The sequence below is a fragment of the Apium graveolens genome, chromosome 9, assembly GCF_009905375.1.
Source record: "Apium graveolens cultivar Ventura chromosome 9, ASM990537v1, whole genome shotgun sequence".
Taxonomy (NCBI): domain Eukaryota; kingdom Viridiplantae; phylum Streptophyta; class Magnoliopsida; order Apiales; family Apiaceae; genus Apium; species Apium graveolens.
Window position 1 is genome coordinate 14,530,581 of NC_133655.1, and position 17,404 is coordinate 14,547,984.

The window sequence follows — 17,404 nt, forward strand, 5'->3', positions numbered from 1 at the left end:
TAATTTTTTTTTACAATAATCGTACAATTTTATTTATTATATATTTTAATAAAAAATTAAAATAAAATTTTATAATTATTATTTAATATTGATATTTTGATTTTGACGTGCGGTATATCTACCGGTTCTATCTTAATTTCTTAATTGCAAATTTGATAATTCATACCATTACATTCCCCAACACAAAACCCTAATCTCCCTAGCCTATGCTCTTCACCATTAATCACTACAGCAATTTCAGCAACCCTCTAAATTTGTTGCCGTCAAATTTCTCCGTTAACTGAGAAAACCGATGCATAATCACTGAAATTTTCTGGAACCACTGTACAATCACTGAATTTTTTGGCACTAATAATGAATATTGAATACTTCTGTAGCTCAGCAAGTCTTTATTCGTTTAACAGAGATAACCAATGTATAATTACTGAAATTTTCTGGAACCAATGTACAGTAACTGAACATCTCAAGCCTCATGCGTGACTCCACAATCGTCCTGGCTTTATGGTTTGGCTGTTGAGACAGAATATTATAATTTTAATTTAACACTTCTCAGACAATTCCATAAAAAAAACAAAAGAGAATTTACCATATTCACCACACCCTCACTCAAACTAAACAATGTCTCATGTAAAGAAAGAAAACAACTAAACAGGACTGTATGTTTAATTATACATTATTGCAAGTTCCCCACTCACAGAAACAAACATACCATCCTGGACATGTATGCCATTTTAATATACTGGAGCTCCTGTTTTAGATACATCGTGTCTTTCTGTTCTTCCTCTTTGCCTTTTTTATCATATTTTTTGCTTGAAAGTTTTGCATGACTAAGAGCTGTCTCTGGTGGTGACTGGTGACTGGTGAGACTATATATATGTTAATGTATCATGTAATTCTATATACCATATATTGTTAGAACAAGTTTAGGAGCTTCAATAAGTACAGAATTACACACCCAACATAACAAAATTCCACTTAGTATCAGTTGGTTGAAGAGCCATAATTACAAATGGCTTCTTCTAAGCACAAGGGATACTCTGTTTTCCTCTGTTTTCAACTCTGCTTCATTGTTTCTCACTTTTTCTTGTGGAATAACAAAGTTTTAGCCTACCCTTCTGTTGTTTTTGCTTGTGATGTGGTCAAAAATCCTGAGGTCAGGAATTACAGATTCTGCAATAAATCGTTAGACGTGGAATCGAGGGTGAATGATTTACAAAGCAGAATGACATTGCAAGAGAAAATACTGAATCTGATTAATGATGCAAGGGGATCGAGTCGACTTGGATTTCCCGAGTATAACTGGTGGTCTGAAGCCTTGCATGGAGTTGCTGGTACTGGTCTTGGGACCAATTTTTCGTCTCCCATTTATAGAGCTACAAGCTTTCCTCAAGTTATATGCACTGCTGCTTCGTTTAATACTTCTCTGTTTTATACTATAGGAAAGGTATTGAGCTATTTGTTACCATTACAAGTAAATTTTGTATTTCATCAGCATTATTTGGTTTATTTGAATTATGATCTTAAGAGTTCTTCAGTAACTTAGAACACACACTAATTCTTTTTTCCATGTTTTCTTTTGGAGATGAGCTTTTTGCATAGTTAAGCACTTAAGGTATCTATTAGAAGAATTCTTGTATTCTGGTTAGTCATAAATACATCAAAACTACTTTTTCTTCTTTAAATAAATGTTAGCCAAAACGAGCTCATCCCATTGTAATGATTTTCACATGTGTATAGGATATTAAAATTATATACTAATTTCGTGCATTCATCTTCTTGAAAAGGCTGTGCGCATAAATGAAGATGGATTTGAATATATTAATTGAAGATAATAAAATGATTTACATTGTAACATTGCATGCAGGTGGTATCAACAGAAGCTAGAGCAATGTACAATGTAGGGGAATCTGGATTAACATTCTGGTCACCAAATGTCAACATTTTCCGAGACCCGAGATGGGGAAGAGGTCAAGAAACACCAGGGGAAGACCCTTTGCTTACAAGTAGATATGCTGTCTCCTATGTCAGAGGTTTACAAGAAAGAGACGATGGTGATAAATCTCGACTTAAAGTTGGCGCTTGTTGTAAACATTATACAGCTTATGATCTTGATAACTGGAAAGGGATTGATCGATTCCATTTTAATGCTCTGGTAAATCATTATAAAGCCTATAAAAATAATTTATGTTTTACTTCAAGATATAAATTATAGGTTTTGTAGATGTATTTTATAATTTTAATTGTGAATTTTGGTTAGGTCACCAAGCAAGATATGGAGGACACATATCAGCCCCCATTCAGGAGTTGTGTAATTGATGGAAATGTAGCAAGTGTTATGTGTTCGTACAACCAAGTTAATGGCAAACCAACTTGTGCAGATGCAGACCTATTAACAGGAGTGATCCGTAACCAGTGGAACTTAAATGGGTATTTACTTTGGAAGTTCCTCTACTGAAAGTTCTACAAATTTTCGTTTGTATAAAATTCTAACTGATTTATTTCACTCGAATTACGGGTTATGCAGATACATCAGTACTGATTGTGATTCATTGGAGGTCATGTTTGATAAACAACATTATACCAGGACACCAGAAGAGACTGCTGCCATTGCTTTGAAAGCAGGTGAATTACTTTTGACAGTGCGTTCTGATTTTTAGTTAAAAGACAAAAGAGCAACCTTCAAATCAACATTGCAGAACATTAAGTTTTGGATTTAACAGGTGTGGATCTCAACTGTGGAGATCATCTAAGAATATACACACCAGATGCAGTGCAAGAGGGATTGGTGGCAGAAGCAGATGTCAATAGGGCTGTCAAGAACAATTTTGCAATGTTGATGAGACTTGGCTTCTTCGATGGTGATCCAAGACAACAACTTTATGGGAATCTAGGCCCGAATGATGTGTGCACCCCCGCGAATCAAGAATTAGCCCGTGAAGCAGCACGGCAAGGGTTTGTGCTCCTCAAGAATAGTCGTGGATCACTACCTTTATCTCCTACAGCCACCAAATCTATCGCAGTTATTGGACCTAATGCCAATGTCACAACAACTATGATTGGAGATTATGCAGGTAAATCAAATAAAACAGATTTAGCTATGACAGATATCCTGACCATCTGATTGCAGATTTAATGAAGTTCTGTGACATTTTACAGGCACACCATGCAGATATACTACTACTTTGCAAGGCATAACATCAGTGGTTCCAGCGACGTATTTTTCACCTGGATGTGCCAATGTAGGATGTGTCATTGCCCAAGTAAATGATGCAAAGAGGATATCTGCAACAGCAGATGCAACTGTTTTAGTTGTTGGAGCTGATCAATCAATCGAAACAGAAACCCTGGACAGGGTTGACATTTCTCTTCCAGGACAGCAGACGTTTCTAGTTCAAGAAGTTACAAAGGTATCCAAAGGACCAGTTATACTTGTTATTATGTCTGGTGGAGGAATGGATGTACAATTTGCAAAAGATGACCCTAAAGTCACCAGCATCTTGTGGATTGGTTACCCTGGTGAAGCGGGTGGAGCTGCTTTAGCAGATATCCTTTTTGGATTCTTCAATCCCAGTACGTGACATGGACTGATATTTCACGTTAAAACTGTAAAGCATGTAACAGTTGTTGCACATTTTAATTGTCATATATTTGGATTGGTTATTTAAGAGTCTGTCATTTTGCAGGTGGAAGACTACCAATGTCATGGTATCCACAATCATATGTAAATAATGTAAACATGACAAACATGAACATGAGACCAGATCCTGCAACCGGCTATCCAGGTCGAACATACAGGTTTTATAGGGGACCAACAGTATACACATTTGGTGATGGACTAAGTTACTCAGAATTCAGTTATCACCTAGTTAAAGCACCAAATCTTCTATCAATACAGCTGGGGGAACAACATATTTGTAAAAGATCTTCATGCAAATCAATCGATGCTTCAGAACAAACTTGCAAGAATGCAAATACCAAAATTCATTTGAGGGTGAAAAATGCAGGAAGAATGAGCGGAAGCCATACAGTTTTCTTGTTTTCGACACCTCCAAATGTGCACAAATCTCCTCAGAAACAATTGTTGGGATTTGAGAAGGTGTTTTTGACGCCAAAAGAACAGGGGATGATTAGGTTTAATAAAGATGTTTGCAAACATTTAAGTGTGGTGGATAAATTTGGAAATAAAAAACTTGCATTAGGTATGCATGTTCTTCATGTCGGAAGTTTAAAACATTACTTTATGGTTAGCATATAGTCCGGGACTTAAGTTATACACCAGAGTGAATTTGTAATAATACATTTCAGAATTTGTGAAGTGTAATCAAAGTTTACTGAAACAATCATGATGTCTTGGTTGGTTCGATTATATGTTTGAAGTTGTGAACCCTCTGTTGACCTATTTTTTTTTGAATAAGAATCACTCCGCGTGAGAATAACGATGTCGGAAGAGCCAACTACATAAATCAAGGAAAAAGTGAATATTTTAGGTCAAGGAAAAAGTGAATATTTTAGGTTTGGACATGGGTTTGAATTTGATTTTTAAAACCCAAACTATTTTCGGGTCGGGTTCAAATTTAAGGCATACCGTTTCGAACCCGACCCGAAACCCATTCATCCCGACCCGAACCCGACCCGAAATTCGCGTTAATTTATAAATAATATTTTACATATACATGTATAAGTAGTACTATTATAATATATGACATAATATATTACCAATACTAATACTAAAAATGATTATACTGTGTACAAATTATTGCATTAAAGTCTAAAATTACTAAATTATTATCATTAAATATGTTCTCAACAAAAGGGTTCGAAACACGTATACTATATGCCGAGATTTTTATCTTGTTTTACCAACAATTTTATCCTTATAAATCTGATCCATTGCCTTCTCTGAACATATAATTCAACCCCAATAATTTCAATATCGTCAGACCTACGACCCCTTTCCTTGAATTATATCCTAATAATCCTTCAATAGAGATTGTGGGAACTAAGATGCAATTTGGTAGAGATCTATAAATCTGAACCCGAACCGAACCCGAATAAAACCCCATGGGTTCGGGTTTAGTAATTCGGGGTTTTTCGGGTTCGGGTTTGGCAAAGTAATTCGGGTTCCGGTTTGGTTTTTACTAAACTCGTTTCGACCGACTCGATTGTCATCCATAACAATATGTGAATAACTAGCGTGTTTATAATAATCCAAAATGTGGATTTGAAAGGACCCCCACATTTGCATATCCAACCAGCCGTGATTTCAAATTGTTTGGGAAAATTAATCTAAGACCAGTTGTGCCACGAATATATCTCAATTAATGCTTGATTATATGCCCATGTCTTTTAGTTAGGTCAGAACTGAATCTTGCCAATAGATTCACAACAAATGCAATATTAGGCCATGTGTTATTTGCAAGATAAATAATATCGCCAATTATACTAAGATATGGAACTTCAAGTCCAAACGCATCTACATTGTCTTTTCTAGGATGTAATGGGTCTTTTTCAACTTCAAGTGATTGAAAAATCATTGGCGTAGTTAATGGATGATATTTGTACGTGTAAAACTGATCAAGAACCTCATATGTGTATGTTGATTGATGAACAAATTTCCCTCAAGTGTTCCACCTATATACTTAAACAAAATCTTATCGCTTCAAGGTCTTAAATCTCAAATTCATTCTTTAAATAGTTAACAACGTTAATAATATCTTTAGAAGCACATACAATATTAATATCATCCCCATATACAACAATAATAAGAAAACCAGTTTGAGATCTTTTAAAAAACACACGTGCACATATTTGATCATTGATATACCCATTATTCAATAGGTATTCAGTAAGCCTGTTATACCATATACGACCAAACTCCTTTAAGAACAAACTCCTTCAAGCAATATATCGATCGCTATAATTTAACTAAGTCTTAATGATGTGTCTTATTTTTATGCGATTTTATTTCTTCAGGATTTTTCATATAAATAATGTTAGGTCACACACACTGTAGAGGGGGTGAATACAGTGTAAAGTACAATCAAATCGAACTTTAATATCACAAGTAACAGAAAACAAACTTTATTGAAACAATAAACTCTGTTACAGTATGGAACTGTTACCTCTCAGTGATGAACAAATATCACGAGAGTTGCTAGGGTTACAATGAATAATCTTTTCGAATATGATAACACTTATAGTGTAAACCCTATGTCTGTGTTTATATACTACACAGTTACAAGATAATCGCTAATTGATATGGAATATAATTCTGCTTCCTAAAATATATCAATCAGATATCTTTTCTTCCAAGTATTCTATTCTTTATAGAATTCCTTCTTCATGCATATCTCTTCTTATGTTTATCTCGATCTTCTTTCCTTTAATCAGCTACTGTCCTTATCTGAACGTCCTTCAGCACTTAAGTTCTGATATCCATCTTCTGATGATTATCTCCTGATAATATAAGTACTGATATCCTTAAGTCCTGACTTCCAGTAAGTACTGACTTATCCTGTTTAAGTAAGATCTGAAAACTAAACATAAATCATATTAGCCATGACATTATCAAATATATCTAACAATCTCCCCCAACTTGTAAATTAGCAAAATATACAAGTTTAACAGATATTTGATGATGTCAAAAACATTAAGTACAAATGCATGAGAATTAGACTAGATAACTACAACTTACAGTCCTTAAACCTTTACCAATCTTTAACTTCTGATAAAAACTTCAGTCTGTACAAATATCAGAATTTAAGCAGTTGTAGATCTTGACTTGGCTTCATCTTCTGATCTCTCTGATGTCAGGAGTTGTTCTGAGATAGTTCTTCAACAAACATCTCTCAGCATATCTGAGTTCATCAATCATCCTCCTTTTAGCATCTTTAAGCTCTGCAGTATCTTCGCCAATTTGAAAGATTGCAGCCCTGAGATCATTAATCTTTGCTTTTCTTATATTCTGATCCAATCTGATCAAATATGCCTTATCAGACTCAAGATTGAATTCTACAGCCCTGTAACCCAGAAAGGTAGTTATAATTTGAGCAGTGTTGGGTTTCATTTCAACTATATCACCCTTGTGATCTCTGTACTTTGGAACATATGTACTATCAGACTTAACAGAATAAAGTCTCTTCTGTCTCAGAATCTGATCCTTCAAATAGTTTGCAGCACTTCCTGTCAATCTGTCATCCACTTGAAGTAAGAATAGTACATGCTCCAATTCTTCAAAATACTTCAAAGGAATGACATTTTGCCTTATATGATAAACCCTACCATCTGTCATGAAGTACAACAAGATGTATTCTTTCAAGTAGGTATGGTAAACCATTTGTACATATTCCAGTTGATTCAATCTCTCAGGAGTTGCTCCAATACCTGGTTCACTCAAGGAAGTTGGATCATTGGTAGTGTTCTGTATTCTTCTTTCATCAGCACTTCCCAATCCAGTTTTATCTCTTGCTTCCTTTTCTGTAACTACTCTTGCTTCAAAAACACTTGCAGCAGTCTTCAAAGGTTGAGTCTGTTTTGCTTTAGTGAATCCTGGTAGGAGTGTCTTTGGTCTGTCTTCTGATATCAAGTTAACTTGAGCCATGTCAGAGGTTACTTGCTTCTTCAAAATATCAGAATTTACAGTCTTTTGACTCTGAACAACTTGAGCTATGTCGGAGGTTGTTTTAGAAACTTTTCTTGAAGTCAGAGAAAGATCATCCTTTTCATCAGTGATTTCTTCATTCTTAGGAGGCACATAAACCTTGATAGGTTCACCAACTTTTTCTTTACCCTTGGATCTTGGATCTATCTGCGGTTGTGATTTAGCCAATATTGCTTCAGTATTTGTCCTTTCTTTTATCACAATGCATTTGAGTTTTGGAAGTGTTTTTTTACCAGAAGCTTCAGATTTAGATGTGACTTTTTCTGATTTAAGTCTGGCTTCTTCTTCCATTAAACTCTCCAAGTCCATTCCTGGATTTTCCTGAAGAAATAACTGTCTTGACATTTCTTCATCAAGATCTAAAAGTTCATCAGAACTTATCCTTTTACCAGTAGCAAAACTAATTCTTTTTCCAGCATCAGAACTTGTCCTGTGACTTGTGATTTCAGCTTTTCTTGATGAGAAACCTCTACCTTGACTATGACCTCTACCCATTCCAGGGTTTCCTTGATCACCCTTTTCATCATCCTTCCCTTTCAGTGTCTTGTCAGTCTTGCATTTGGATTTAATTACTTTCTCCCCCTTTTTGGCATCAGCATGTAGTAGAAGAGAGACAAGCAATTCCACTGAGGCTTGGATTTCAGTAAGTTGAGATTGCTGAGAAGCTTGATTTTTCAGAATATCATTAATCTGAGCTTGTTGTGTCTCTTGAGTCTTCTCAATATAAGCAATCCTGTCAAAGGTAGGTTGGAAGAACTTTTTCTTATCAATCTTTTGAACTTGTTCATGTTTGATGAATTCTTCCTGAATCTTGTGTAGCTCTGCATGAGTAGTTGAATGGAGACCTTGAAGATGTTTAGTACTCAATGCAGTGACTCTAAGCTGTGTTTTAAAATCATCAGTATTTAACATCTCATCAGCTTTTGTCAAGTGCTCAGCCAGATTCTTTGCAGATGGAACACAAGTAATTGAGTTCCATTCCTTAGTCCACTCCTGACCAGCAGGAACTCCAAGTCACTAGTGCTTCTCTGGTAACAAACTTCTTAACAAGTTCAGATTTAAGAACTGGTTATTGAGGGGCATGTCTTGAAGGACCTGCTTCATCAGTATCTGCTGGTAGAGCAACATCATCAGTATCTCCAGCATTTGCAGCATCAGAACTTGCAGAATCAGCATCTTCTGACAAAACAATAGTATGCGAAGCAATTGAGGCTTCAGCATCATCTTTTAAGTGCTGATCTGGATCCAAGTTCTGATCAACAGCCATATCCTGATGCTCACCTATATTCTGATCAGCAACATCTAGATGCAGAAAAGGTGTAGTAGATAATTCTGGAGTTTGAGCAGCATCAGTAATAGGTGTTGTTGATGGATTAGTTGCTGTTGGAGCTTCTAAGTAAAGTACTTCAGGCACAACCAAGGTCTGAATATCTATATCAGCACTTGTGCCTGTATTAACAGGAGATACAGACTTTTGAACATGAGACACAGATGGTGTGTTGGCCTTTTCAGTAACAGCTTCCTGAGATGGAGTTGATGGAGAATCAGCGGCTTTAGCAGATTCTGGTTCTTGTGAGATCAGAGATTCCTGATCTCCTTCCTTAGCTGCTGCTTCTTCATCATCTGAAACTGGCCTTTTTGCCCTCTGTTTCTTGTATCTCTTTGTAGATATGGATTCCTTGGGAGTTTCAGGAACAGTCATTCTTCTAAGCCTCTTGAGAAGCCTAGATCCCCCAATTCCAGAACTTAGACTTATATCAGAACTTAACAGTCATCAGAACATAATTTCTTAACTCGAAAAAGGAATGCCTATCTTAGTAAGTCCTCACACAAATTCTGATTTATATTCTTCAAAACTTAATCATCAGAACATGCAATCAGAAATTGTCCTCAGAATTTGTGCAATGTGACACAATGACTGTTCATCTAAAACAACATAGATCACCACAGTGATTTTCATCATTCATATGGAGTGGTTAGTGTGTGCATTAAGCTAAATATCAGACAAAAAGTAAAGTCTGATTCACTTCAGTACATCTTAGAAATAAGGCATAACTAAAACTTTACTAAAAAACTGTCAATATTCTGAAACCTACTATTGAATAAATTCATGCTTGAGTCCACCTCAACTATTTTGTGCTAATTTTGTGCATCTTTTTAAATTCTATTTTACAGTGGCTTCTCAGTGTAAGTGAGTCACGACTGCTTATCAGAATTTATGCTATTATCAGAGTATTTCTCCAGTAATCATAGAGTGTGAAAAGTCACCAAGAAAATATTTTATTTGCTTTTCTGATACATATTACTTAATACCAGCAATGCACTTGGGTCTTCCCTTCCACATTTTTACTCTAGATCTCAAAGGAGTACCTGATTTTTAATCCTTGTTTCTCTTTCTTTTTCTTTTGATAAGTGAGGTTTATCAGCACTTAGTACATTCAACAGATTTACTAGCATCAGAATTTAACATATGAGTAGCATTATTCTAGTTTATGACTTAGTAATAAGATAGACAAAGTAAACTCAACTAAGCTCAATTATCAGAATTTGCTTGTGTCAATAGATTTTCACAGAACTAATTACTTCTTACATGGGATCCCTTGTTTATTGAAGACTACTAGGTCAGCATCTAGCACAGTTATCCTCATAGGATTGAATAGTTACCTAAACAGACATATCTCTATCAGAGTTTAGAAACATTGATCAGACAATAGTCATTACTTATACATATTTTTCAATTAAGCACAGAATACACAAAGAGATTGAATTCTGTAAATACTGATTATAAAGTCTGATGCAACAGAACAAAACTAAGCAGATTTAGAGAAAGAACCTGAAACCATTCCAAGTTCATTTACCAATCTTGTAAAAGTAGCTTCACACAATGGTTTTGTGAAGATATCTGCTAGTTGTTGATCTGTTGGAACAAAGTGCAATTCCACTGTACCTTCATCTACATGTTCCCTGATGAAGTGGTACCTAATGCTGATGTGTTTTGTCATAGATTGTTGAACTGGATTACCTGTCATAGCAATCGCACTTTGATTATCACAGTAAATAGGAATTTTGAAATATGTTAACCCATAATCCAGTAACTAATTTTTCATCCAAAGAATCTGTGAACAACAACTTCCTGCAGCAATATATTCTGCTTTTGCAGTTGATGTGGAAATTGACTTTTGTTTCTTTCTAAACCAAGAAACCAATCTGCCTCCAAGAAATTGGCAGCTTCCACTTGTGCTTTTCCTGTCAATTTTGCAACCTGCAAAATCTGCATCTGAGTAACCTATTAGTTTAAAATCTGATTCTCTGGGATACCATAATCTCAGATCAGCTGTTCCCTTAAGATACTTGAAAATTCTTTTCACAGCTGTTAAGTGAGGTTCTCTTGGATCTGCTTGAAATCTTGCACAAAGACAGGTAGCATACATGATATCAGGTCTACTAGCAGTTAGATAGAGTAGAGAGCCAATCATACCTCTGTAATCAGTAATATCTACTGATTTACCAGTATCCTTATCCAGTTTTGTGGCAGTGGCCATGGGAGTGGATGCACTTGAACAATCTTGCATTCCAAATTTTTTCAGCAAGTTTTTAGTGTACTTAGTTTGACAAATAAAGGTGCCTTCTTCATTTTGCTTGACTTGAAGGCCCAGAAAATAGCTAAGTTCCCCCATCATACTCATCTGATACCTTGACTACATCAGTTTGGCAAACTTCTTGCAAAGTCTATCATTTGTAGACCCAAAAATGATATCATCAACAGAAATCTGGACCAGAAGTAAGTCCTTTCCATGGTTGAGGTAAAACAGTGTTTTTTCTATAGTCCCTCTGTTAAATCCACTTTTCAGAAGAAACTGAGCTAAGGTCTCATACCATGCTCTAGGAGCTTGCTTAAGTCCATAAAGTGCTTTATCAAGCCTGTAGACATAATCTGGATGTTTGGAATCTACAAAGCCTGGAGGTTGTTCGACATATACTTCCTCCTCCAATTCTCCATTGAGAAAAGCACTTTTCACATCCATTTGAAAGACAGTAAACTTTTTGTGAGCAGCATAAGCCAAAAATATCCTTATGGCTTCTAACCTAGCAACTGGTGCAAATATTTCATCATAATCAATTCCCTCTTGTTGAAAATATCCTTTTGCAACCAGCCTTGCCTTATTTCTTGTAATTATGCCATCACTGCCAGTTTTGTTTCTGAACACCCACTTTGTACCAACACCAGATCTATTCTTTGGTCTTGGCACTAGGGTCCAGACTTTGTTTCTTTCAAATTCATTTAACTCTTCCTGCATTGCTTGCACCCAATCAGCATCTTGAAGAGCTTCTTCCACTTTCTTTGGCTCAGTCTGAGAGAGAAAAGAATTGAAAAGACATTCGTTTGAAGTACCTGTTCTAGTTCTGACACCTGCATCAGGATTTCCAATTATCAAATCAGGTGTATATGATTTAGTCCACTTCCTTGCAGATGGAAGGTTTTCTCTAGAACTGGATGCTCCCCCATGATCCATGCTGTCTTCATTTTCATTTTCTGATGCTCCCCCTGAAACTATGCTCTCTGAGTTGGATTCTTCGGAATTTAGATTTTCAGAACTATCAGAACTTGGCTTATCAGAACTTGACGAATCAGATATTGAAGAGCCAAATGTATGTTCTGATGCTTCTTGAGATGTGGTATGTTCTTGAGTATGCCCCCTGCATAGGTGCATCTTCCTTTGGCGTAGTCACCACAGTTTCAATAATATCAGAGTTTAATCCATCAGAGTTTACAGTATCAGGACTTAGACTGTCAGGATTTTCAGTATCAGAACTTGAGTCTTCATTTTCAAATCTCAGCTGATCATGATCAATAAAATCTTCAAGACCAGTAATATTCTTGTCATCAAAAGAGACATTGATAGATTCCATCACCACTCTTGTTCTCAAATTATAGACTCTGAAGGCTTTTGTGGAAAGTGGATATCCAACAAAGATTCCTTCATCAACTTTTAGATCAAATTTAGATAGCTGTTCAGGATGAGTCTTGAGAACAAAACACTTACATCCAAATACATGAAAGTACTTCAGATTTGGCTTCTTTTTCTTCACCATCTCATATGGTGTTTTTCCTTGCTTGTTAATGAGTGTTGTATTTTGAGTAAAACAAGCAGTCTGCACAATTTCAGCCCAGAAATAGGTTGGAAGCTTTGCTTCTTCAAGCATTGTACGTGCAGCTTCAATGAGAGTTCTATTCTTCCTTTCAACAACTCCATTTTGCTGTGGAGTTCCAGGAGCCGAAAATTCCTGCTTAATTCCATGGTTTTTGCAGAACTCTTCCATTATCAAATTCTTGAACTCAGTGCCATTATCACTCCTTATGGTTTTCACAGAATCTTTGACCAATTTATCTAGATGTTTGACATGATCAATCAAGATAGATGCAGTTTCACTTTTTGTGTGCAAGAAATACACCCATGTGTATCTGGTGAACTCATCCACTATGACCAACGCATATTTCTTCTTTGCAATAGACATGACATTCACTGGACCAAATAGATCAACATGTAGTAGATGATAAGGCTCAAGAATTGATGATTCAGTCTTGCTCTTGAATGAAGATTTTCTTTGTTTGGCCTTCTGACAAGAATCACAAAGGCCATCAGGAGCAAATACTGACTTTGGCAGTCCTCTCACAAGATCTTTCTTGACTAGTTCATTTATATTGTTGAAATTTAAATGAGAGAGTTTCATGTGCCAATTCCAGCTTTCTTCAATTGATGCTCTACTCATCAGACAGATTGCAGAACCATCAGTACTTGTTAAAAGCTTAGCTTCATAAATGTTACCACGCCTGTATCCTTTTAGAACAACTTTGCCTTTGGATTTACTCACAACTTCACAGTGTTCTTCAAAGAAATCAACATGATAACCTCTGTCACAGATTTGACTTATACTCAGCAGGTTGTGTTTAAGTCCTGAGACCAGAGCTACTTCTCTACTGATGACATTCCCAAGATTAATATTGCCATATCCCAATATTTTTCCAATGTTGCCATCTCCATAAGAAACACTTGGGCCAGCTTTCTCCACAAAGTCTGATAGCAGGGCTTTATTTCCAGTCATATGTCCTGAACATCCACTGTCCAGAACTAGAATATTTTTCCAGTTGCCCTGCAATCACAAAGACCACTAATGATTAGTTTTAAGGACCCAGACTTGCTTGGATCCTTTGGCCTTATTAAGTTTGTTAACATTTGCAACAAATTTAGCATCAGAGTTTATGTTAACATTTTTCTTATCAGAACTTACACTATCAGACTTTGAATCAGAATTTACACTAGAAGGAACAATGGAAACTTTCTTCAAAGAAGGTTTTATTTGATAATAATCATAGTACAAACTATGATATTCCTTACAAGTATAAATGGAATACCATAAACTACCACAATGAAAACAAGGATTTTGTGGTTTATATCTAACAGACTGACTCTTAACTCCTGATATTGAAGGTAAGAAGTTTATGTTCTTATTCTTCCTGCAAAAAGAAGCCAGATGGTTATAACTTCCACAGTTATGACATGTTTTCCTAGGAGCATCAGGAACAGGTTTATAATCATTGCTTTTATTCACACCTTCCTTTCCACTCCTATTTTTCCTAGGTGATTTTACCTTGTTTGCATTCTTAACATCTTTCAGCTTATGCTTAAGCTGCTTCTTAGTCATTAAGCCTATGTTTACTTTAGCTGTCTTTTCCTGTTTTAGTTTGTCAGAAGTTAATTCCTCTTTAACTTCTAATTTCTCATTATCAGACTTTACAGTTACAAACTTAACAGGTTTTAACTTTGGCTTTTGCTTAACAACAGGCTTAATTTCTACAGTTCCTTTATCATTCTTATCCTCTCCATAACCTAAGCCCTCTTTCCAATTTTCACTACTTAGCAAATTTTGAGTTGTTCTGCCAGAGTTAGTCCAAGTCCTGATAATCTCTTTTTCCTTTTCTAACTCAGTTTTTAGAGATTCATTCATTTTTAGCACTTCATCCCTAACATAAAAAGCATCATCTCTATCCTTCTGAGTTTGATGGAACATAACTAACTCTTTTTCTAAGAAATCATTTCTTTTCTTAAAAGCAAGATTTTCAGAAGTTAATATTTCACATGTTAAAGTTTGATCTCTATAACTAACAAACATGGTTTTAAGATATCTTCTCAACTCATTAATATCATCAGTATGAAATGCGTAAGTAGTCTGAGGTACCTTTATTTCAGCAGCTTCAGAATTGCTCTCAGCACTTTCTTTATCAGCATTTGCCATCAACGCATAGTTCTCCTCACTTTCAGAGTCTGAGGTGTCTGTCCAGCTTTTCTTCTTTGTGACAAGAGCCTTGCCTTTGTCACCCTTTACTTTCTTGCAATCAGGAGATATGTGGCCTTTCTCACCACAGTTATAGCATTTGACATTGGTATAATCTCCTCTATCAGACTTTCCTCCTTTGCCCTCAGATCTTCTGAAATTCTTCTTATCAGAACTTGTGCCTTTCCTGGAAAACTTCTTTCCCTTCCTGAACTTCCTCTATGCAATCTTTGTGATCCCTTTCACCATAAGAGCACACAGCTTCATCATCTCCTCATCAGCATCAGTCTCAGGCAAGCTTTCAGAATCCGAGTCATCATCACTTTCAGAACTTGATGACTCAGTATCAGACTTTGTGAAAAGAGCTTTACCCTTGTCTTTCCTTGAGGTAGCTGCCTTGGGAAATTCTTCTTCAGCCTTAAGAGCAACTGTCCTTGACTGTCCTCCTTTCCTCTTGCTTCTTTGTTCCATCTCAAGTTCATGAGTCTTGAGCATTCCATAAATTTCATCAAGAGTTGTTTCATCAAGATTGTAGTTGTCTCTTATTGTTGTTGCCTTCAAATCCCAATATTCAGGAAGAGCTAACAGGAATTTAAGGTTTGAATCTTCAAGATCATACTCCTTATCAACCAATAACAAATCATTCAAGAGTTTGACAAATCTATCATATAAATCAGTCAATGACTCATTAGCCTTTGAGTCAAAGTGTTCATACTCTTGAGTGAGTATTGTCTTCCTGTTCTTCTTAATTGTATCGGTTCCCTGATACCTTGTTTCCAGAGCATCCCATATCTCCTTAGCAGTCTTGCAGTTAATTACCCTGTTTGACATTATATTATCAATGGCACTATGCAGTAAGTGTCGTACCTTAGCATCCTTAGCAATTGATGCTATATCTTCAGCAGTATAATCACTCTTCTCCTTTGGTACGGTCTTTGCTGCTTCACCTGCAACTGCAACAGCGAGCTTGGTTGGTTTGTGAGGCCCTTCCTTGATTCTATCAAGATATTCTGGATCTGTTGCTTCCAGGAACATGGTCATCCTCACCTTCCATATGGAATATTCAGATGGTCTTAGTATGGGAACTCTGATGGTCTCATACCGACTTTGAATTTGTGTCTTTGGTGGTTCTTTAATTTTGGTAGGCTTAGTTGGAGTTTCTGTGTCAGACATGATTGTGTTTGGATCTTTAACTGTATGTGCGTTAACAGATAGGCTCTGATACCACTTGTTAGGTCACACACACTGTAGAGGGGGTGAATACAGTGTAAAGTACAATCAAATCGAACTTTAATATCACAAGTAACAGAAAACAAACTTTATTGAAACAATAAACTCTGTTACAGTATGGAACTGTTACCTCTCAGTGATGAACAAATATCACGAGAGCTGCTAGGGTTACAATGAATAATCTTCTCGAATATGATAACACTTATAGTGTAAACCCTATGTCTGTGTTTATATACTACACAGTTACAAGATAATCGCTAATTGATATGGAATATAATTCTGCTTCCTAAAATATATCAATCAGATATCTTTTCTTCCAAGTATTCTATTCTTTATAGAATTCCTTCTTCATGCATATCTCTTCTTATGTTTATCTCGATCTTCTTTCCTTTAATCAGCTATTGTCCTTATCTGAACGTCCTTCAGCACTTAAGTTCTGATATCCATCTTCTGATGATTATATCCTGATAATATAAGTACTGATATCCTTAAGTCCTGACTTCCAGTAAGTACTGACTTATCCTGTTTAAGTAAGATCTGAAAACTAAACATAAATCATATTAGCCATGACATTATCAAATATATCTAACAAATAACATTATCCAGTGATACGTACCGTCATGATGCGTTAAAAACTGATGTGCAAGTGTACATAATCGCAAACAAGTAACATAATAGTAATTACCAGTTATCGTTCCTCAAGGACTGTAAAATCATATTGATCGCAAGTAATATCTAACACCTTGGTTATCTAACACAAAAGTTGATTGGAGATTTTCGTAACTCACTTAAACTAAGTAATAAGAACAACTAAATTATACTAGGATAGATAGTCTTGAAAAGTTCAAATATCAGATTATAAGCCAGGATAATTACTTCCCCATAATACGTGAAAATCGGTAAAAGAGTTGCACAGTACTTTAGCAAATCCATGGTTCACTAGTTGGAATTCATTGGTTATAGGCTCCTCTCAAAATCATTATGGTATAATTCCCATCAAATAAACTAACATATCTTTATACTAATTTACTTTTTAGAATTTAATTAAGCACCAATTTACAAAGTTATGCATGGTCACAATATATGTCTATACCGTAACAATATTATAATCACAAGATATAAGCATGCACCATATAAGTATTATGTCTGTTTACTATAACCTTTTCGGTATAATAATTA

At 35.7% G+C, this 17,404-nt stretch overlaps 1 protein-coding gene across 1 annotated transcript; it reads left to right on the forward strand.

Moving 5' to 3' along the window:
* Window positions 1-921: 921 nt before the first annotated feature.
* Window positions 922-4,379, forward strand: LOC141682998 (beta-xylosidase/alpha-L-arabinofuranosidase 2-like). The gene is made up of 7 exons (XM_074487690.1): window positions 922-1,444; window positions 1,865-2,152; window positions 2,258-2,427; window positions 2,525-2,622; window positions 2,721-3,071; window positions 3,157-3,570; window positions 3,684-4,379. Exons 1-7 carry the CDS (start codon window positions 1,010-1,012, stop codon window positions 4,253-4,255), a joined length of 2,328 nt encoding a protein of 775 aa, XP_074343791.1. The 5' UTR covers window positions 922-1,009; the 3' UTR covers window positions 4,256-4,379.
* Window positions 4,380-17,404: the final 13,025 nt, after the last annotated feature.

Bases quoted from the DNA above. Each gene is read 5' to 3' on its own strand.
- LOC141682998 (XM_074487690.1), top strand. From the start codon at position 1,010: ATGGCTTCTTCTAAGCACAAGGGATACTCTGTTTTCCTCTGTTTTCAA. The intron at 2,428-2,524 runs GTATTTACTTTG...CGGGTTATGCAG, and splicing joins AACCAGTGGAACTTAAATGG to ATACATCAGTACTGATTGTG. The intron at 3,072-3,156 runs GTAAATCAAATA...GACATTTTACAG, and splicing joins TATGATTGGAGATTATGCAG to GCACACCATGCAGATATACT.